The sequence below is a fragment of the Protopterus annectens genome, chromosome 7.part0, assembly GCF_019279795.1.
Source record: "Protopterus annectens isolate FY-2018-M chromosome 7.part0, PAN1.0, whole genome shotgun sequence".
NCBI classification, from domain to species: domain Eukaryota; kingdom Metazoa; phylum Chordata; order Ceratodontiformes; family Protopteridae; genus Protopterus; species Protopterus annectens.
In genome coordinates, this window is record NC_056739.1 from 880,484,950 (window position 1) to 880,505,626 (window position 20,677).

At 41.0% G+C, this 20,677-nt stretch overlaps 1 protein-coding gene across 3 annotated transcripts in view; it reads left to right on the forward strand.

Annotated features, from left to right (window-relative positions):
- The window catches only part of AP4E1 (adaptor related protein complex 4 subunit epsilon 1), a 564,842-nt gene that overhangs the window by 110,407 nt on the left and 433,758 nt on the right, over nucleotides 1-20,677 (forward strand). For all 3 annotated transcript variants that reach the window (XM_044077456.1, XM_044077457.1, XM_044077458.1), the window contains exon 7: nucleotides 9,515-9,681. In XM_044077456.1, the coding sequence (XP_043933391.1) occupies nucleotides 9,515-9,681 (167 nt within the window). The remainder of the gene's footprint in view (nucleotides 1-9,514; nucleotides 9,682-20,677) is intronic.

The window sequence follows — 20,677 nt, forward strand, 5'->3', positions numbered from 1 at the left end:
TGACGTCAGGAAATAAAGCGACAACAACTGACGCCGGACCTAGACTTTGGAATTCGGCCGACCGAGGACCCACCTGACGGCAGAGAACCGATCTGTAATTACTGCAGCTGTATTAGCACTCGAACATCTACATTTATGGTAGGTACAAAACTGTACTTTCTTGCTTATTGCAGAAAATGTGCACAGAAGATGCCCCAACCAAGAATTGAACAGGAGAACCTTTTGCTGTGAGGTCATAATGCTATCCACTGTGCTGCCCAAGACTATATCATCTCACTTGTATCAACAGGTTATTGACACATTGTATCAGTGGAAATTCTGTGCTGTCTTCAGTATATGTTTGGGAGGGAAATAAACAAACATTTGTCAAGACTGTAATGACACTGTTGGATTAATAAGTAATGATAGCCAAAGATATGCTAATGTAGACATGCTGTAATAGCTTAGTACTGACACTTTGAAATGAGAAATAAAGAAGCAGCTAATGCAAAATATTAATGTCTACTTTAGTAGTAAATATGGAGTCATGATCATTTGAAAAAAAATCATGAACTGTAACAAAAGTAATGGAGTAGAAAATTAACTGAAATTGGAATGATGTTTAACTGAAATTTGATGGCAAGTCGTATGGGTAAGGGAGATGATATTCAGAGGCTGTATCATCCCTTTCCAGCTCCTCCATGTCCCCCCTCTCCCTTCATTTTCTGAATGTTTGACCCCATCAGAAGAGAGGTAAGCAACCCACTAATAAATAGAGCAATACAAGAAGTCCCACCAGGCCAGAAAGGGTCCAGATTCTGTTTAAGATTTTATTTTAATTATTTATTTTTTTGCCTCAAAGAAAAAAGGACTTTAGACCTATTATCAGTCTAAGTAGTCTGAACCAGTTTATATCCAAGAACTTTTTCTGGATGGTCTTGTTGAAGGCTGTGCTCCCTTGCTAGTGTGAGAGAGAGAGACTGGATGTGCTGTCTGGGCCTTCAGGATAAGTATCTGCATGTCAAGATCACAAAGGAGTGGGAGCTATTTGGTTTCAAGCCCAGCAATTTTATCTCCCCACAACCCCAGGGTATTTACCAAATGGTTGGTGGTTGTGGCAGCCCATCACAGACTGCAGGGATCAAAGATATTTCCCTACCTAGATGAGTGGCTCTTTGAATTGAAGACTAGGGAGAAACTTATTTGGACTAGGGATTTTTTTACTTCAGATCTTTTAGTCCTCTGGCATAATGGTAAGCTTAGGGAAGTTGTAGCTGCAGTCACTTTAAAATATTCATTTCATTGGCTGCATCTCTTACATATTACATTGCAGGTCATGATTTTACCACAATCCATGTGTTAACCTTTGAGAGCAGTCAACTTCATCATGTGTTGCTACTCAGTGACATCATTGCTTTGTTTTGCTTCCTGTCATTAGTCCTCATATCACCCTGTGTTTGTATGGTACTTTATGCCAGATTTAAGATGGGAATGCTTTAGTAGGTGCTTGGCACTCGATGGAAATCTCAGCGGATGTTTTAGATTAGGATATCAAGTGCCTCCAAGGTTCACTCAAAATGGAGGCTGTGTACTTACTTTTTCACTCTGGGCAACTCATTCCAGCTCCCTTGTGGTAACAGTCACCGTTGGTGCCTTGGTCCTAAGATGGGTGGGGCACTGTTGCAGTTACAGTCCAAGGTGTCTGATCCAGCTTAGAGGCCAAGCTGCAAGTATGTTGGAGTTTAGTGGTCCTTCTGACCTTGCTAGCCTTTCAGGACTCTCCCACAGGATGCAATAGCTACTCAGACAAGACCGTTTGTCTGTAGTATGACACATTAGAAAGAGTGTGTTGGGGGGTAGGTCTTATCCTCTGTTACTGGAGGCTATGAGGGTTTGGACCGTATCAATCAGCCATTTCCTGGTGGCCATTCACATCCTAGGCCAAACCATTTCCTTAGTGGATAGGCTCGGTTTGTGTTTGATGTCACATGAGTGGTCCCCAAGCTGAACACCAGACTGGAAGATTTTCTGTGGGGAGAGCCTTTCTGTGACCTTTTTCTTTCCTTACCCAACACCAAATACAGTAGTTATTTTTGCCATATACCCCATTCTTTGAGAGCAGCTCAGGGATGATGCAATCCAGGGCTATTTTGCATTTCTCTTCATTGTCTCTTCCCGATTTCCTGTAATTCCTAAGTTCAGCCAGAAAGCGAAGATCCTCTGGGTGAGATGTGATTTACATAACATCCTTTTGACCCTGGTAGGTTTGCTTCTTTCTCTTTCTAGCTCTGTGTTCTGGAGCAGCTGGTATTTTTCAGGGTCGTATGAACCCTGGTTGAACCACCCATTTGGTAGGCATCATGTATCACCCTCCCGATCCAACCACTACCTTTCTTTCCACAACACTAACTACTTTGATTATAGCAAGCTCAGATGCTCATAAGCCAGTATTTATTATACAGCAGGAACTTCTTCTTGTAACATTTGTTAATGTCTGTTATGTACTTCACAGATAAAGACTCTACTTGTCTACTGATGTACTATTTTCTTCATCTGTAAATATGTTGTAAGTAATTGCTACGTAAATTGTTAATCGCTATGTAATCCAGTGTAACTACTGTCTGTTTATTTTAACTGTGGAGCTTTTCTCCCCGGGCCTCCACTGAAAATGGACCTACGTCCAGTCGGACACTCCCGGTCAACAAATATATATAAATAAATAAATCTAGACCTGCAGATACCAAATGTAACCATGAGGTTTCTTCAGTTCCAGTGATGGTAATGAACCATGGTTTCCCTTCCATGATTGTCCAGATTTACTTCTGCTCAAAGACCATACAAAAAGGGCATACAGATGCAGGTGCCTTGGCACACAGTATAGGAAATGGACAAAGGTTTGGATCTCATTTTTGCAACCATTTCATCTGTTTTAAAAGTATTTGCAAGTGTTTTAATTCTGGTTCTAGTTTTGTCAAGATATATTTGGCATCTATTTCAAACTTCCACTGACGTTTCCATTGTAATTCAGTTGCCTCCTTTAATGTATTCCTGTATGGAATTTTTTTTTCAATCTGCACACCTGTCAGAGATCCAGTTCTTTCTTGAATTTCATGCTGGAGATGCTAACACTACTGACTTCCAAAGCAGTTTCTGTCATTAAAAGCAATATTTTTTGTTTTTCGCATCGCTGAAGTGGTATTGTGGATGAACCCATAAATCGTCCTGTATCATAATCCAAGTATTCTAACAAAGGTGGAGTATGTGCTGCATTCCTTGTATGTTTATAAGCAGCTAAAGGTTTATTTATCCAGAACTAAGGATTTAAGGAAAGATTTGCAGCTTTCCCTTTCCTTGTCTGATTATAAATTGGGCAGAAACAGGACAAAAATTAGTCTGGTGGAATGGTGGCTAAATTGCATAAAGTCTTGTCCTCAAAAGTTTGAGGTAGAACTACCTAATGCTCGTTTATCCAAATGAGCACCTCTCTCATCCACTGGAAGTTTTATGGAAAAGGTTTCAGATGTGTTGTTCTTATTTGGTCATCCTTGCATACATTTCAGCAGACGCTACAAGCTGAGGGAGTGGTGTTCTTTGAGCCCACCATTCTCAAAGGGATTCATGGAGGAAGCCTCCATGGAACTTGAGCAGTGGACTCTATGCTGCCTGATGAAAGAGATGGAAGTGATTATCCTAGATATGAAAGTTTCATACCTACTGTGCCAATTGGGTATAAATGATTTCTCGCCCATCCTCTAACTTGCCCACCATTTTCCCTCCTGTAGTTGTTTAGAAGGTCATGGGGAATATTTCTTTCTGGGAGTGTTATCCCATTTTGTTGAAAATTTCACTTGGAAGGTCTCATTGCTGAACACTATGTGATCAAGGAAGCTGCTACAGCCTGGGAAAGTTTGAGTTTGCGCCAAAGAGACTGAAATCTGGCATCGCTGAGCTGTCTGTTGAGGAGGATGGACAAAGATCTAGATCTGTGATTATGGTAAGAACATATGTTGTGTTGTTTTATTAAATAAATCAAAATTGTCAACCTATTTCAATAATTTATCCATTCCAGGGTTCCTTTCTCAGGGTAGCTCAGTGTCATGGGGGGATTTGTGCCTGTCATGGCAAACGCTGGATACAAGCAGACGTAGTAATGCTGATTGGAGTGCCAACCCATTGCACAGTGTACACACTCATACACTCCAACATAGCACACACCTGAAGGCATGTTGGAGGGACACCAATTCTACTACTGCAAGTCTTTGGGTGTGTTTGAGGAAACTGATGCCCGATAAAATGCACTGTAGGCAGAAGGAGCATGTCAAAGCTCCACACCGAAGGCAGCTCAGCCAAGAACCAAACTAAACAACCAACATAATTTTAAAAACACTAACTGCACCAAAAGTAAAGCCAGTACTAATAATTAAAAGTATAAAAACTATCCGTTACACCACTGCACGTACTATGATGGTATACACCAATAAAATTTAATAGTATTAAGCGCTTTCATCTCATTTAGAGAGAGACTTCATCAGAATACAAAATATCACATTAACGTTTCCATTTATATACACTCCATTAATGACATCATTTATTACATCATCAAATTTAAAGTCTGTCCAACCCTAAATATAAAATTAAAGTGATGAAGCCACATAGAATCAGTTTTACACTAAAAAAAAATCCCAAGTGCAATTATTAAACCCACAGCATACAAATTCACATATAAATTTATTTAAAATCCATTCTCAATAAATATTAATAATTTATTTGCTCTTTCCATTAACATAGGGTCAATGGATATAGTGCCATTAAGACCAGGGGGTAGCATTGCAGCTAACCTGAGCTGCCACTGTGTTTCTTTTTTCTTTAAGTGATTTTTCCAGTCACCTCCCCTGGGATTCACCTTTATTATGTCCAAAACCCCAAACATAAATTTTGTAAACCCCAAACAAGAAAGGGAATGTTTATACAGGGCGTTAGTTAATTTCATGTTTTTTATATCATTAATATGTTTGTAGATTCTATTTTTTAACATGCACTCTGTTTTGTCTACATAAAAATAGGTACATGTCATGCAGACTGTCAGATAGACTACTATACTGGTGCTACAATTTCCTTTCTTAAAGAATTTTTTGCTCTTCAAACTATTATCCAGATCTATACTACTTGACTTAATTATATATACGGGCATTGTGTACACATACCACATGCTGTGGTTCCTGTATACAACTGATTTTCCCCTTCCAGTTTTCTTTCAAATAACGTTTTTAGATTTATCCCAGTTTTAACAACAAATATAGGTCTTTCACCAACCTTCCTAAATATATCATTGTTGGTTCTAAAAATGTTCCAGTTCGCCTCCAGGGCTTTTTAAATTGTACTAGTGCACTGATTAAATTGTAAAACACATGCTTTATCATATCCTTTATATTCATAATTAATAGTACTAACCATCTCTTTACTATTCTTGATTAAGCCTACCCCTAAAAGTGGTCTATAAAAAGTACCCCACTTTCCATGCACTTCCCTAATAATCTCATCCACTAAATTCTTAGGGTAGCCTCTTTCCTGGAACATAGTGGAGACCTTTTCTAACCCTGGACCCAAATGCTCTAAGATGTGAAGTCATTTGGGCTACTGTTATAGCTTGTCCCTTTATAATACTTTTTTTCTGCCTTAATGGATGATTACTTTCAAAATGTAGATATGCATTACAAAATGTGTTCTTTCTATATATTTTAGATTTAAATCCATTTTCTCCATGTGAAATATAAGTATCCAGATAGTTAATACCCTTGATGTCATGCTGATATGTAAAATCTAAAATAAATCTGTACTGGAATTTAAATATTGTACAAATTCCTCTATTTCCTGGCCAGTGCCTTGCCATAAAGTGAATGTCATCCAGGTAACGTGAATACAGTTTTATTTTGCCCCAGAAAGGACAATCCTTTACATATGTATTTTCCTAACCCAGTAAAACTAGGTTTGCATATACCGGGGAACATACCACCCCCATGGCAACCCCCTTAATTTGTTGATAGTATTCCCCTTCAAACCATAAAAAAATAGTTTCCAATTCAATACTCATCAATTCACAAATTAAGGCGGTCATATCATGTTTTAATTCCAATTCCTGGAATAAAACTTGCTTAAAAAATGCAAGGCCTTCATCTTTGGGTATTGTGGTAAACAAATTCTTAACATCCACTGTTAAAAAAAATAATGTCCTTTGCCCATATTTCCTCTTTTAATAAACCCAGGAATTTCCACACATACTTCACTAAATGTGGGGTATTATCAACTACATGCTGTACCTGGGTATCAAAACAGCCAAAGGCTGAATCTTAGAGCCTCTTGCAGATACAGTAGGTCTAAAATGGGGTTTCAGTATATTTTTATGCATCTTGGGTATTCCAAAAAATACTGGTATTACTGGCTCTTTTCTATACAAAAAATTATATAACTCAGAGTCTATTCTCCCATTAAGAAAATATTCTTCAAGGTATGAATCTATCCTTGAATATGAAACATTAATCTGATTTTTGGATACCCCTAAATAGGTAGTCTCATCAAATAATAAACTTTGCATTTTATTTGAATAATCTATACTTTTGAATAATACAACCCCATCCCCTTTATCCTGAATCATAATACGACTATGCATGTCCTTCCTTAGATCTATCAATAAGTTATGTTCTTCTTTAGTTAAATTCCCTTGTCTCCTGTTATTACACTTAGAGATATTATAAACATCTTCCAAGACTAATTTTTCAAAAGCTTCCACTTTAGGATGAAGGGGGGATTATATAAGTACTCTTTTTCTTGGGTATAGATATTTCCCCTTTTAGGCCTGTTATGTTCTCATTTTTTTTCTCCTGTCCAAACATAATATCAAAATTTGACTTCCTTCCTAGTATATAGTTTCAATGCCATAATATTATCTACCAAATCTCATTTTGTTGAAGGAATAAACTTTACCCCCTTGGAAAACAATAGTCCTCTGTAATTGTAAATAGTGAAGCCATTTTTGGTATTCACAATACTCTGTTCTGATAGAACTATTTCCTATAATTGTTCCCATACTGGTACAAATTCCTCTTCCGTGAGTAATAATTCCTGTTGTATTCCCCCTTCTCTCTGTAGCGTTGAGCCAGTCTCTCCGAGCGTTTGACCACCGGAAAATCCTGTTCCCCCTCATTTAACTGTTCCCCATCCATATTCCATTCATTACTGCCCCTAACTACTTCACTATAACTTATCAATTCTCTCCCTTCCCTGTTATTAATCTGGTTTTGGTTATTATTATTCAAGTGTTTCGTGGGATACACCTATTTATTTTGATAACTTTTTAGGTCCCTCTCTAACTTTCGCTTTTTCTTTTGAAAAATGTTGTGATAGCGCCTTTCAACCTTCTCTGAAACCTTCAAATACAATGTATTGTACTGAAAAAACAATAATTATTTTTTAATTTTGTAATCCAGCACCTCCACTTCATGTGCCACTACTTCTCTCGTAGTAATGTACTGTTTTCTTAAGTAAACCCATCCCCATTTCATCAAAAAAATTGCACAAAATCGTTTTATCACTTCATCATCATAAAAAGCATCAAAAGGAAATTAAATCTCAAACCCTGTGGTATTTTTAAAAATGTGCATTGATTTAAATAAGCTATGTCCATTTGTAGAGTTTTCAGTTTAAAAAGTCTCTTCTCAAGTTGAAATATTAAATCATTCAACAAATAGGCCACTGAACTGTCATTTTTATTAACACTGTCCGTTCTTGAACTACTGTTTCTAGCAAAGCAAAACTGCCTTGACAGGGTCCAGAGTTAGAAAAGGTTTCCACTATGTTCTAGGAGAGCGGCTACCCTAAGAATTTAGTGGATGAGATTATTAAGGAAATACATGGAAAGTGGGGTACTTTTTATAGACCACTTTTAGGGGTAGGCTTAATCAAAAATAGTAAAGAGATGGGAAGTACTATTAATTATGAATATAAAGGATATGATAAAGCATGTGTTTTACAATTTAATCAATGCACTTCATCTTCTTTCGGCTTTTTCCTGGTTAGGGGTCGCCACAGCTGATCACCCATCTACTCATGATTGGCAGTAGAGTTTTTTATGGTGTTGAGTTGCCAGCCCGGCGCCCAACCTTCCACAGAAGAGACACACACACTCACACACTCACATCTAGGGCCAATTTAGAATGTCCAGTCCACCTACAGCATGTCTTTGGGATGTGGGAGGAAATCAGAGCACCTGGAGGAAACCCACACGACCACAGGGAGGACATGCAGACTCTGCACAGAAGGCACCCCAGCCGAGGATCGAACTGGAGAACCTCTTGCTGTGAGGCGACAATGCTAACTGCTGCACCACCGTGGCAGCCCTAAATTTAATCAATGCACTAGTAAAATTAAAAAAGCCCTGGAGGCGAATTGGAACATTTTTAGAACCAACAATGATATATTTAGGAAGGTTGGTGAAAGACCTATATTTGTTAATAAAACTGGGATGAATCTAAAAAAGTTATTTGAAAGAAAACTGGAAAGGGAAAATCAGTTATATACAGGAACCAGAGCATGTGGTATGTGTACACAATGCCCGTTTATAATTAAGCCAAGTAGTATCGATCTGGATAATAGTTTGAAGAGCAGAAAATTCTTTAAGAAAGGAAATTGTAGCACCAGTAGAGTAGTCTATCTGGCAGTCTGCATGACATGTACCTATTTTTATGTAGGCAAAACAGAGCGTATGTTAAAAAATAGAATCTATGAACATATTAATGATATAAAAAACAAGAAATTAACTAACTCCCTGTATAAACATTCCCTTTCTTCTTTGTAGTTTAAAAAATTTATGTTCGGGATTTTGGACATAATAAAGGTGAATCCCAGGGGAGGTGACTAGAAAAATCATTTAAAGAAAAAAGAAACACAGTTGCAGCTGAAGTTAGCTGCAGTGCTACCCACTGGTCTTAATGACACTGTATCCATTGCCCCTATGTTAATGGAAAGAGCAAATAAATTATGAATATTTATTGAGAATGGATTTTAAATAAAATTTATATATGAATGTGTATGTTGTGGGTTAAATAATTGCACTTGGGATTTTTTAGTGTAAAATTGATTCTATGTGGCTTTATCACTTTAATTTTATCTTTCGGGTTAGACAGATTTTAAATTTGATGTAACAAATGATGTCATTAATGGAGTGTATATAAATGGAAAAGTTAATGTGATATTTTATATTCTGATGATGTCTCTCAAAATGAGATGAAAGCGCTTAATACTATTAAATTTTATTGGTGTATACTATCATAGTACGTGCAGTGGTGTAACGAATAACCAACATAATTTAACTATGTCTTACTTAAATTTACATATCTGTATGGTAATCTTGTAAATTAGCATTTGTATTGAACACTGCTCATGTAAATCTTCGTATAATGTTACATATTTCTGTTTGCAGTATTATCTTTAATTAGTGTAGAATTTTCAGACAATGTAATAATTTGATTTCTGCTCCTAGCAAAACCCATCTGGGTACAAGGATTTAACCAGAAGCTTTGTGGACATACTGAAGCAAGTAGTTGGAGGGAAACTTCCATTAGATTTCAGTTATCATAATGTACCAGCACCGTGGTTACAGATACAGCTGCTGAGAATTCTAGGGTTGCTGGGAAAGGATGACCAGAGGTAATTCTTTCTAAATTGTGTTTTGCAACAATCTTTTATGCACATTTGAAGTAATTAGTTAGTAGGTTGTGCTACTTTCCTTAATCCTGTTTCTTTTTGCATGTTATCATAATAATCGGGTTGGATGCATAATAATCAATAACCAAGCAGGGTATTTAGGGTGACATTGGACAGAACATTAGTGGTTATAATTCAGCGTAAAAATTAATTTGTGGTTAATTTTAACATCAGGATGTATTTGAAGCTTTTAACCTCAGATGTACCATCCTGTGAGTTGGTGAAGTTTGGTTTTAAGGAAAAATAGGTGCTAAACCAGTGAAGCTGCTTTAATAAGAACATGAGAAACAGGAGTGCATATGTAGAATCTATAGACATGTAGATCAGTAGAAAGCATGATTATTAAAAATGTTCTTGTAAACGTTTTCAAACTCTCTTATTCCTCCCTCACTGCATAGGTCTGCAAATGAATACCAACTTTATCCTAGATCCAGGCTACTAAAAGATCCCAAATAACCCAATTTTTTAAAATAATTTTTGTCTTGCTCCTGCCAGCCATCAACCCAACCATAGTCATTTGGCTGATTCAGTCTACTGTGGAGTGAGAGACGATCATGGGGGGGGGGGGGTCATCATCCAGCAGGCTACAAGAATTTTTCATTTTAATCCAAATCCTTCTCTCCTGTGGTTGACGTGTGTGCTTGCAGATTCAAGGGCAAATATTCTGCATATAAACACAGCATGTCACCTTCTCACCTATAAGCAGTCATTGATTGCTTGCTGTACTTTTTGTCAAAATTGTCACCTACTGGTACACTTTATCTTTCAGAATTCAATGAATTCTTTACAGAGTCTTATTATTTTCAGTAATACTGTTTTGAAGGGTACATTTTCTCTCTTAAAATCTGTTGTGTGCTTGAAGTAACCAATTAAACTAAAAAAAAATATGTCTACACTCTCGTGTTTTTTTCCCCTGTGGCATGACCAGAACTGAGAAAATTGAAAGTAAAAGATTACAAAAGTCACCAGATTAAGAATGTTTAAACATTTATTTTAGTACCCGCATGAGAAAAAATATTTTAAAAAATTAAATACTTTGAGAACAAAACTCATAAAGGTAAGGAACCTTTAAACAACATGGAGGAGAGAACACTGTAGCTTCCCTTACATTTGGCATGGAGTCCAGTAACTTATAATTAGGGAAAGCATAGTTAGAAAGTCAGCAATCCAACAAACAGACTGTTGGCTTTCTTGCCCATATTGTAACATAGCAAAGTTCAGCATTAGGACAGATGCAGTAACAGTCAACATATTATTATCCACGGTGGTGCAGCGGTAGCGTTGTTGCCTCACAGCAAAAGGTTCTCCCGTTCGATTCTCTGCTGAAGTGCGGGGAGTGCCTTCTGTGTGGAGTCTGCATGCCCCCCCCCGCGGTTGGGTGGGCGTTCGAAAGACATGCATTAATGGGTGTGCCTTCATTGAAGGTTGAACGTCGAGCTGGCACCTCAGCGTTCGTAAAAATCTACTGCCAACCATTAGCGGACCTGAGTTCCGTTGTGGCGACCCCTAACCGGGAAAAGCCGAAAGACAAACAACAGCAACCCATTTGGTAACATACCAGAGCTCAGTATTCAAATAAATGCAGGAAACTGTCTAAGGTTTATCAGAAAATGTATGTGATACTAGATAACTGTGACTAAACTCTTTTACCAGTAGGTAAAATGAGGGGAAGGGGGGGGGGTTACATGCTAAAAGTCACTTAACAGTACAGTCAGTGCATTTTCTATCTAGACCTTCAGCTTCTGGGATGGGTGGTTAAGGGCACAAAGATGTTAAGGCCCAAATCCACGAAGTGTCTGCTTCTGCATATACTGTCTTTTGGAAACTTAATAATGTACTAGGTTACTTAGTGAGAAAGGGAAAGCAAAGTCTGCTGTAAAGCATCAGCATCTCCTTCACACTGCCACTTCCAAGTTTACAAGAAAGGGTGACCTTTTTATGAAAGCCAGACCTCTGTTCAAAAACAGTATACAGGAAACCATTTCCTGTCAGCTTGTACTTGTAGTGGCAAGGGATGATATTTGCAGGGGAGGCTGTAGTTGCCAGTTCCTGTACCTTCTGACTTGTTCCCTGTACCCCTTCGAGCCACCTTACAGCAGCTTGGACTTCAGAAAGTACGATGTCTGATAAGATTGCCATTTCTCATAGAAATAGTTAAATGTGTTGTTTACCTTATCTGGCAGGATTCTGGGAGCTGACTAAAAAGGCATGCTCGTGTTATTTCTTACTTCTTATACCAAGGCTGTTAAGAACTTGCCCTTTAAGAAAAGTGTGTTCCTTGGCCCTTCTTATATCAGCATACTTTCTCATGTTCTCCTTACATGTCTTTGCTGCTCTTATATTTTGTTTGTTTTGTCATGGCCTAGCTATGCATGCTATTTTGTTTATGAATTTGTGCTTAAATAGTAGACTGTCTGGCACAGTTGTAACAGTAGGCTGAATGAATGTCTTTTAGCCTGTAAGTTTACTTTTTAGTTATTGTTTTTTAGTTGTTTCCAGTGAATCTTTCTGGATTTGACAATTTTAAGAAACATGCAACCATTTTGCATGAACCATTCACTTAGGCAGTGGTTAAGAGCAGCTTCTGTGTGTGTGTGTGTGTGTGTGTGTGTGTGTGTGTGTGTGTGTGTGTGTGTGTGTGTGTGTGTGTGTGTGTGTGTGTGTGTAATTCCCTGGTTCTCACTGCATTCTTTCAATTTATGGTTGCTAAAAGGTAGGGCCATTATCAGCCCTTATTGATCCAGGTATTCTCAAAATCACATTTTTTGTAAAGACCCAACATATTACTGCTTATGTCATCATCACCTCCCATTTTCTACATGGGGTCAGGGTGTCATGTTAACTGTCACCATCTGTCTCAATTCAGTGCCACTCTGTACCTTTTACGACACTCATTCCTGACTGTCGCAGGTCTTCTCTCACACAATCCATCCACCTTTTTGCTGGATGCCCTTGGTTACTGTTGCCTTCTTCCTGCCTGTCCCAGATCATCTTCACCTGATTGTCTTCTGCTTTTCTGCAGGTGTGCCTGAACCATTGTAATCTGTTCTGTTTGACCTTCTCTGTAACTGCAGCTAAATTAGCTTCTGCTTTGATGGTCCTCATTTCTTCATCTATCCCACAGAATGGATCATACAACCCATCATTGCACGTCATCTCCATCACCTTTAGCTTCCTCAGCTGCTGTCCCTTTACTGCCCAGATTTCTGTACTGTACACTAGTACTGGCCTCACCACTGTTTTGTACATCTTAGTTTTCATATGTTGTGTAGTCCAATCTCACCTTCATTTTTACGTATGGGTTCGGAGCCGATCCTCTACTCCAACTCGGCCGATTTATAAGCTCGAAGACTTCTGGTTGGCTCGTGGCAGGTGTCCCATAGTGCACCAGTACAAACCCCAGATCTCATTTGCCACATCGATGAGTTTCATTGTGCTTCTCTTGGCTCTGGCTAAGTGTTAACTTTTTTCTTGCTTACATAGTTTAAAATCTTGTTCAGAGTTATTATATTAGTGTAGTACAATTGTTGTTGCATTGGCATTTGTTAGTGTAGGTTACTAATTCGTAGATAATTAGCTCCTTTGCACCCTTTGATGCAAGCGTTGGCCTTGGGCCTGTTGTTGTGCTTTGTGGTATCGTGTGTACCAGTTTCATACTTATTATTAGTGTGGATAGCTTGATAATGCTAGTGGTTTTTTTTCCCAGTCTACAGTTTTGTAGAGCAGTTTGTTTTTTGGCGGTTATCCGCTGGTGTTGATTATTATGGTGATGGAGTTCGTTGTTCGAAACTCCGGTTTCAGCTTCCTCTGTTAATCTTTTAGCAAATTCAGGGTTTTCTGTGTGAAAGGGTTTTTCTGTGTGTGTGTGAATTTTCACTGGTCTATTTAAGTTAGAAGACCTAGCTGTCCCTTTCTTCTCTGGACTAGGCCGTTTTAGTTAGAGGACCCAGTCCTCGTGGTGTTCTTCCTCCTTCAGAGCTAGGCCTGTTTAAGTTAGGAGGACCTAGTCCTCCCCTTTTACTTCTCTTTTCTTCTCCTTTCGTCTGTGTGAATGTCTAAAGAGGTTAAGGAGCACAAGCCTTCGGGCTTCAAGAAATGCATGAAGTGCTCCCAAAAAATGTAATTGACGGATGGTCATGGTCTATGTGTCTATTAATTAGGGGCCATCCATTTGCAAGAGACTTGCATGTTTTGCCATGCCTTCTCCCCTAGAGTGTTACAGGAGAGAAGGAACAAGCTAATTCTAAAGGGTCTTTTAAAGCCTTCCTTTGAGGAAGCCTTGTGTAGCTCTTCCTCTTCTTCCAAGTCCATTAAATCTGCTAAGTCTGAGTCTTCGAAAAAGACCTTCTCCGGCACCAGCTGGTGTCTTGGAGCTGCCTCCTAAAAAGTGGCAAAATTGGCCTCATCGGCTCCACTGCTTTCGGAGCCGACTGAGAGCAACATTGTGGCAACAGGGTTGGATCCTAGTTTGTCGGAGCCGACCAATGAATTTATGGAACCTGCTATTCCTCCAAGATCAAGATCCCTGACTATGTCCTCCAGGTCTTCCAGGAGTCTTTCAGATGAAGATGTGGAGAGGGTAGTCCTGAGACTGTTGAAGTCATCTGCTCTATCCAAATTGTTGTCAGCTTCGACCCAGTCAGTTCTGGAGCCTATGAAACCTGTTATACCCTCGATTGTTATTCCTCTTCCGAGCCAAGCTGCTTTGTTGAAGTCAGAGGGCTTGGTGCCATTGGTGGAACCCTCAGCTCCAGCTCCACTTGCGGTTGCTTCAGAGCCAAGCTCTGCTCCGACACTTTCGGTGTCGTCCGTTGTGTCCAGAGGCCGAAGCTCTCCGGTCGGTGCCGACAGGGAAGGTTGGAATTGGTCTTCTTCGGTTCCGAGTCTCTCTCTCGGCACTTCGACTAGGGTGAGTTTGGACCCTGCGTCTATCTCGGAGCCGATAGCACCCACTTCAGTCTCAGCCCCTACTCTCTCCAGAGACAGCAGAGACCCTCAGCCTCAGGAGCCACCAGCTGGTGGCCCCCACTCTTCCTTGACCTCCCCAGAATGCCCTTCTGAGGAGCCCCCCAGGAAGAAGACATGCAAGAGAAAGCATGTTGACTCCCAGGATGAGTCTTTGACATCTGACACTGACCTTGAGGAGTAAGAAAGATCCCCCAAGTCATCTTCTGATGATGTCTCCTTCATGGGCATTCTGGAGATCCGTAAGCAGAGGTGCGGCTGGCCCACTGTTAACCCTTCTGATGAGGAGTCGGTGTACCTGAAGGCTTTCGAGTCTCAACCTTCTGCCTCTTGGGTGTCTCCACCTTTTGACAAACTGATGAATTTAGTTAGTCGAAAGGTATGGGATACTCCCGATGCCATGGAGCCAGCCCCTAGGAGACCCAACAAGTTTCTTTCTGCCCCTCCAGATAAAGAGTTTTTGTCTGAAGGTGTCCCCGTAGATGCCATGGTGGTGGCGGCGGCCACTAAGAAGGAGCTTGCTGAGAGTTCTTCTTCTGTCCATCCGCCGAATAAGGAGTCACAGATGGACAGGTATGGGAAGCGTGTCTTCAGTTCAGCGGCTTTTACTCTTCGATCGTTGAACTATCTCACTCACTTCACGAGATTGCAGAGGGATCTCCTTAAGGACTTGGGAGATTCTATACAGGGTACATGTACTAAGGGAGTCCCTGACAAGATTTATGCTCAGTTGTCAACCCTAAATTCTATAGTTAAATCCTCCATGCGGCTTATTTTTTATGCGGCTGATGGAGTGTGTAGAGCAGTGGGTTCAGGAGTTGCCCTAAGGCATCACTCCTGGATGCGCTTGGGTAATTTTGTGGAACCGTTCAAGTCCACTTTCACCAATGCCCCTTTTGATAGTTCCTCATTGTTTGGATCTAAGGTGAAGGACACACACACTCAGTGTGAGCAAGAAGGAAAGACCCTCTCTGCCATGGGAGTACGTTTTACTGTTCCCTCTAGACCATAACCTAAAGGTCAAAGGGGTGGAAAAATGTGGTTCAAGAAGTCCCAGAGGGTCTTTCCGGACCCACAGGTTGAACCCTCCTCCAGAGGCAGAGGAGGAGGAGGAAATGGTCTCCCCTAGAGGCAGGGGCGGTCCACAATACCAACAAGGTCGTGATTCCTTTTGGGGATGGCCTTATCAGCGTTTCAGATATGGGGCCCGACTGCGTTTCTCTGGGGCCAGTCGGGGGTCGCATTTCTTTGTATCCAGAAGCCTGACTAAGTATAACCCAAGACAAGTGGGTACAAAGAGTTGTTACCAGAGGCTATATCATACCCTTTCCTTTCCACCGTTTGTTCCCAAGAAGATCCCAGATGTACCACCCAATCTCAGGGATCAGGCAACTGTGAAGATCAACAAGTTGCTCTTAAAAAGAGTCATCCAGTCCATCCCAGCAGACCAGATAGGATCCGGAACTTATTCCAGGTTCTTTTTAGTCCCAAAATGAACAGGCGACTGGAGAACAGTATTGGACCTCAGTAGATTAAACGAATCCGTGAGGAAGGACAGGTTTCGGATGGTAACATTGCAGTCGATACTCACTTTGTTAGGGAAAGACTATTGAATGTGCTCGGTCGATCTCCAGGATGCCTACTACCATATAAAAATGGACAAGGCGTCCAGGAGCCATCTACCCTTCCGGCTGGGAGCCAGTCACTATCAGTTTCGTGCTCTGCACTTTGGTCTCACCACAGCCCCCAGGGTGTTCACCAAATGCATGGCAGTAGTGACAGCTCACCTGAGACATCAGGGATTCCAGGTGTTTCTGTACTTGTCTCCCCGCCGAAAGGGCACAAAATGTAATCATTCAAATTCAACACTTTGTCCCGTTGCGGAAGGTCAAAGCAAAGTGGGTTCTTCAGCTCCTCGGGACTATGGCATCCACCATCCTATTTGTACCATTAGCCAGGTTGCACATGAGAGTTCTCCAGTGGCTTCTGTTTTCCCAATGGTCCTTCCAATATCTTCCGCTGAATCACCCTATTTCGCTGATGGAATCATGCAAGGAGGACCTCCTTTGGTGGATAGCACCCAACCAGTTGATGACTGGCGCCCCCTTTGTTCCTGCCCAACCCGTTGCCAGTGTGACCACGGATGCCTCCCAGATCGGGTGGGAGGGGCATTATCTCGGCAGGACTGTCCAAGGCACATGGCAAGAACACGAGGCTCACCTATATATCAATGTTCTAGAGATGAGGACAGTGCTCCTGGTGTTGGAAGCACTTCAAGACCTTCTTCCTCTAGGGACTATTGCGATACAGACAGACAACATGTTGGTAGTTTGGTATATCAACAAACAGGGCGGTACCAGATCTTACCCACTGTGTCGAGAGGCCATGCGAGTTTGGGAATGGGAGATTTCTTCCCAGCGCTTTCTGGTAGCAACGCACATTCCAGGGACAACCAACGTGATAGCCAAAAAGCTCAGCCGGGCAATCCTACTGCCTCACGAGTGGTCTCTGAAACACGAAACAGCGGAACAGATTTTCCACAAATGGGGACAGCCTTGCTGCGACCTTTTTGCCAGTCCAGTCAATGCCAAATGCAGCAGCTATTTTTCCCTCATTCCCCCTCTGGGGGAGACACCCAGAGACGTTCTAGCTCACAATTGGCCCCTGGGTCTTCTGTATGCTTTTCCTCCATTTCCTCTCATTTCCAAAGTGATTCAGAAAGCCAGATGGCTGGGATGCAAGTTAATCCTCATTGCTCCTTACTGATCCCGTCAGGTTTGGTTCCCCTTCCTCGAGCCTCTTCTCCTGGGCAATCCTTGGATTCTGGACCCAGCTCCAGATCTGTTGACTCGTATGTCAGGTTCGCTACATCCCTTAATCCACATCCTCAAATTGACAGCGTGCTGCACCAGTTCCATCCCTAGTCAGGCTTCATGATGCATCTTCCTCAGTGTCACATATCCTTATGTCCTCCCATAAACCTTCAGCTAGGAGACTATATGGCAGTAAATGGAAAAGATTTTCTACTTGAGCACATAAAATGAATGTAGATCCCTACACTGCTTCTATCCCTGTAATTTTGGAATTTCTCTCCAAGCTTTTTCAGCAAGGATCTGCCACTGCCACTATCAGAGTTCAGTTGGCGGCTATTTCCCATTTCCATTTATGATTTCCAGACACCAATTTAATGTCTCATAAGCTATGCAAGACCTTTTTGAAAGGAGCCACTCTGTTGAGGCCACCTCTCCAACAACCTATGGCTTCTTGGGATTTAAATTTTGTGTTGTCCAAACTGACATCTTCCCCGTTTGAACCTTCTCAATCATCCTCATTAAAATTTTTGTCTTGGAAGACTTTGTTTTTGGTGGCCATCACATCAGCTAGACTGGTATCGGAGTTGCAAGCCTTTTCTGTTAAGCCACCTTATTTGATCTTTCATAAAGACAGGGTCTCACTGCGTACTATAACCCCTCCTTTGTCCCCAAAGTTTGTTCTCACGCCACCTTAAATCAATCCATAGAACTCCCAGTTTTCTTCCCTAATCACTGTAATGCAGCTGAATATCGGTTTCATCAGCTAGACGTTCATAGACAGCTACATTTTTATTTGCATCGGACCAAGGAGTTTAGGAAATCAGATCAATTATTCATTTCTTTTTCTGAATCCAGATTGGGATTACCAGTTTCTAAAGTGACACTATCTAATTTGATTTCCAGTTGCATAGCCTTTGTCTACAATTCGGAGGGCGGACCTTTACCCTTCAAGATCAAGGCTCATTCTACCAGGTCTCTGTCTACCTCTGCAGCCTTTCAAGCCAGGATCCCACTTGATAATATTTGTGCAGCAGCTATGTGGGCTACCTCTCACACTTTTATTTTATATTACAAATTGGATTTAGCTTCCAGGGCTAGAGCATCCTTTGGCTCCACAGTGCTCAGGAGTATTTTCCAGTGAGCCACCCAAGAATAAGGCGCTAGGGATGCTGTCCCATACGTAAAAATGAAAGTGAGATTGGACTACACTACATAAAGAAGTTATGTACTCACCATAACGTTCCATGTTGGTAGTCCATCTCACCCTTCATTTTTACCAACCTGCCCTCCTGCTCCCATCCTAGAAGAATCTGGAGGTACTAATTTTTTGTTATCTTTGGTTGGAGACCCTTTAGTATTGGTTTGTCTGTTATGGTTATTTCTTCTAGTGAGCAGCAAACAAGATCTGGGGTTTGTACTTGTGCACTACGGGATACCTGCTTAGCCACGATGCAACCAGAAGTCCTCGAGCTTATAAATCGGCCGAGTCGGAGCCAAGGATCAGCTCTGAACCCATATGTAAAAATGAAGGGTGAGATGGACTACCAACATGGAATGTTATGGTGAGTACATAACTTCTTTTTTCTTTGGCATTCTTCTGTCATACACTTCGCCTGACACTCTGTGTCAGTTGAATGTAGCCCCCCTGATTCGTGCTTTGACCTCCTCATTCAGACTTCCCTTCTGTTCACCACCCCTCTCAGGTACTTGAGGTTAACCTGTTCCCCTCTTTTCCCTTCTGTCTCGGTTCTCATCTTCTCATTTCCCCCATTTGCTGCCATTATGACTGTCTTATATGTACTCAGTTTCATATCATGTGTCTTCAGGTTTTCATTCTGTTCCCCTATCCTTTGTTGAAGTTTATGCTCAGCGTCTGCCTTTAATGACATGTTATCTCCATACAGCAACTTTGTTGATCTCTGCTGTCTGACCTGTTTGCTAATGTAGTCCATCTCTGATATGAACAACAGTGGGCTTAGAGCTGAATCGTGATGCACACCCACTCCTATTAGGTGGCCCTGTGTGAGACCAAACACTGTTCTTACTTGATCCACTGGGTCCTTGTACATAGCACTAAGTCTACCAATTTGTCTGGCACTTCAAACTGCATCAGGATTTCCCAAATCAGTTTTCTTGGGATCTTGTCATATGCTATCTTCAAGTCTAGGAATGCCCTTTTGGACACTTTCTTCATCTCTAGCTTCTTCTCAACTGTCTGTATCACTGCAGATATTTGGTCAGTCATGATGCATACTGATCTGAATGTGAACTGCTCATCTCCCGTTTTACTTTTTACTCTGCGTAGTGATTTAAAAATCACCCTATCTAGAACTTTCACAACTGTGGGCAATATGGAGGTGGTGTACTCCTGTCAAACTGCATGAATGTCCTGTTTGTTCTTTAACACCGGCATTAGTATGCTTATTCTTCGGTAATCTGGGATATGAATTTCTCACCCTACTACTATGAGTACCCTCGAGCCATTTCTCCTGTATCCCTCCCAACATCTTTATCACGTCTGCTATGAATACATTAGTGAGGAAATCATTCTATGTTGTGCAACTTATAAACAAAGGTATGGCATCCAAGTCCAAGGAAGTAATTGTTGCACTGTATTTGGCATTCATCAGACCTGTCATTAAGTACAATGCCCCCTTTGGTGTGTACCTAACCAGACATTTCCAACTGAGTTTGTCAGTCTTCTCTTGCCTGGTTCCAAGATTACCTATCTGGGCGTCAGCAAGCAGTACATTGGCAACAAAATCTATCACCCCTTCTCCCTGTGACCCTAGGAGTTCCCCAGGGCTCTATTTTAGGCCCACATACTCTTCTCAGTATTTACAAATAACCTTCATAGCTCAGCCCCTCGGGTGTCAGTCATCCAATATGCAGATGATTAAACAGTGATATGTGCTGCTGCTTCCATATATGAACTACAAGCACTTACACAAGAGACCTTCCTCGCAGTAGAAATGTAGCTAACAAATTCCCTCCTGATGCTAAACCCCTTCCCCAAAAACAAACTAATGATATTCCAACCTACTAAAACAATGATACCAAACACATTTAACATTGTTTCAACAAACACCACCATTATCTCACCCTCACCTCACCCCAGACTTCTGGGAGTTGAAATTGACAGCAGCATGAAATTTGACATC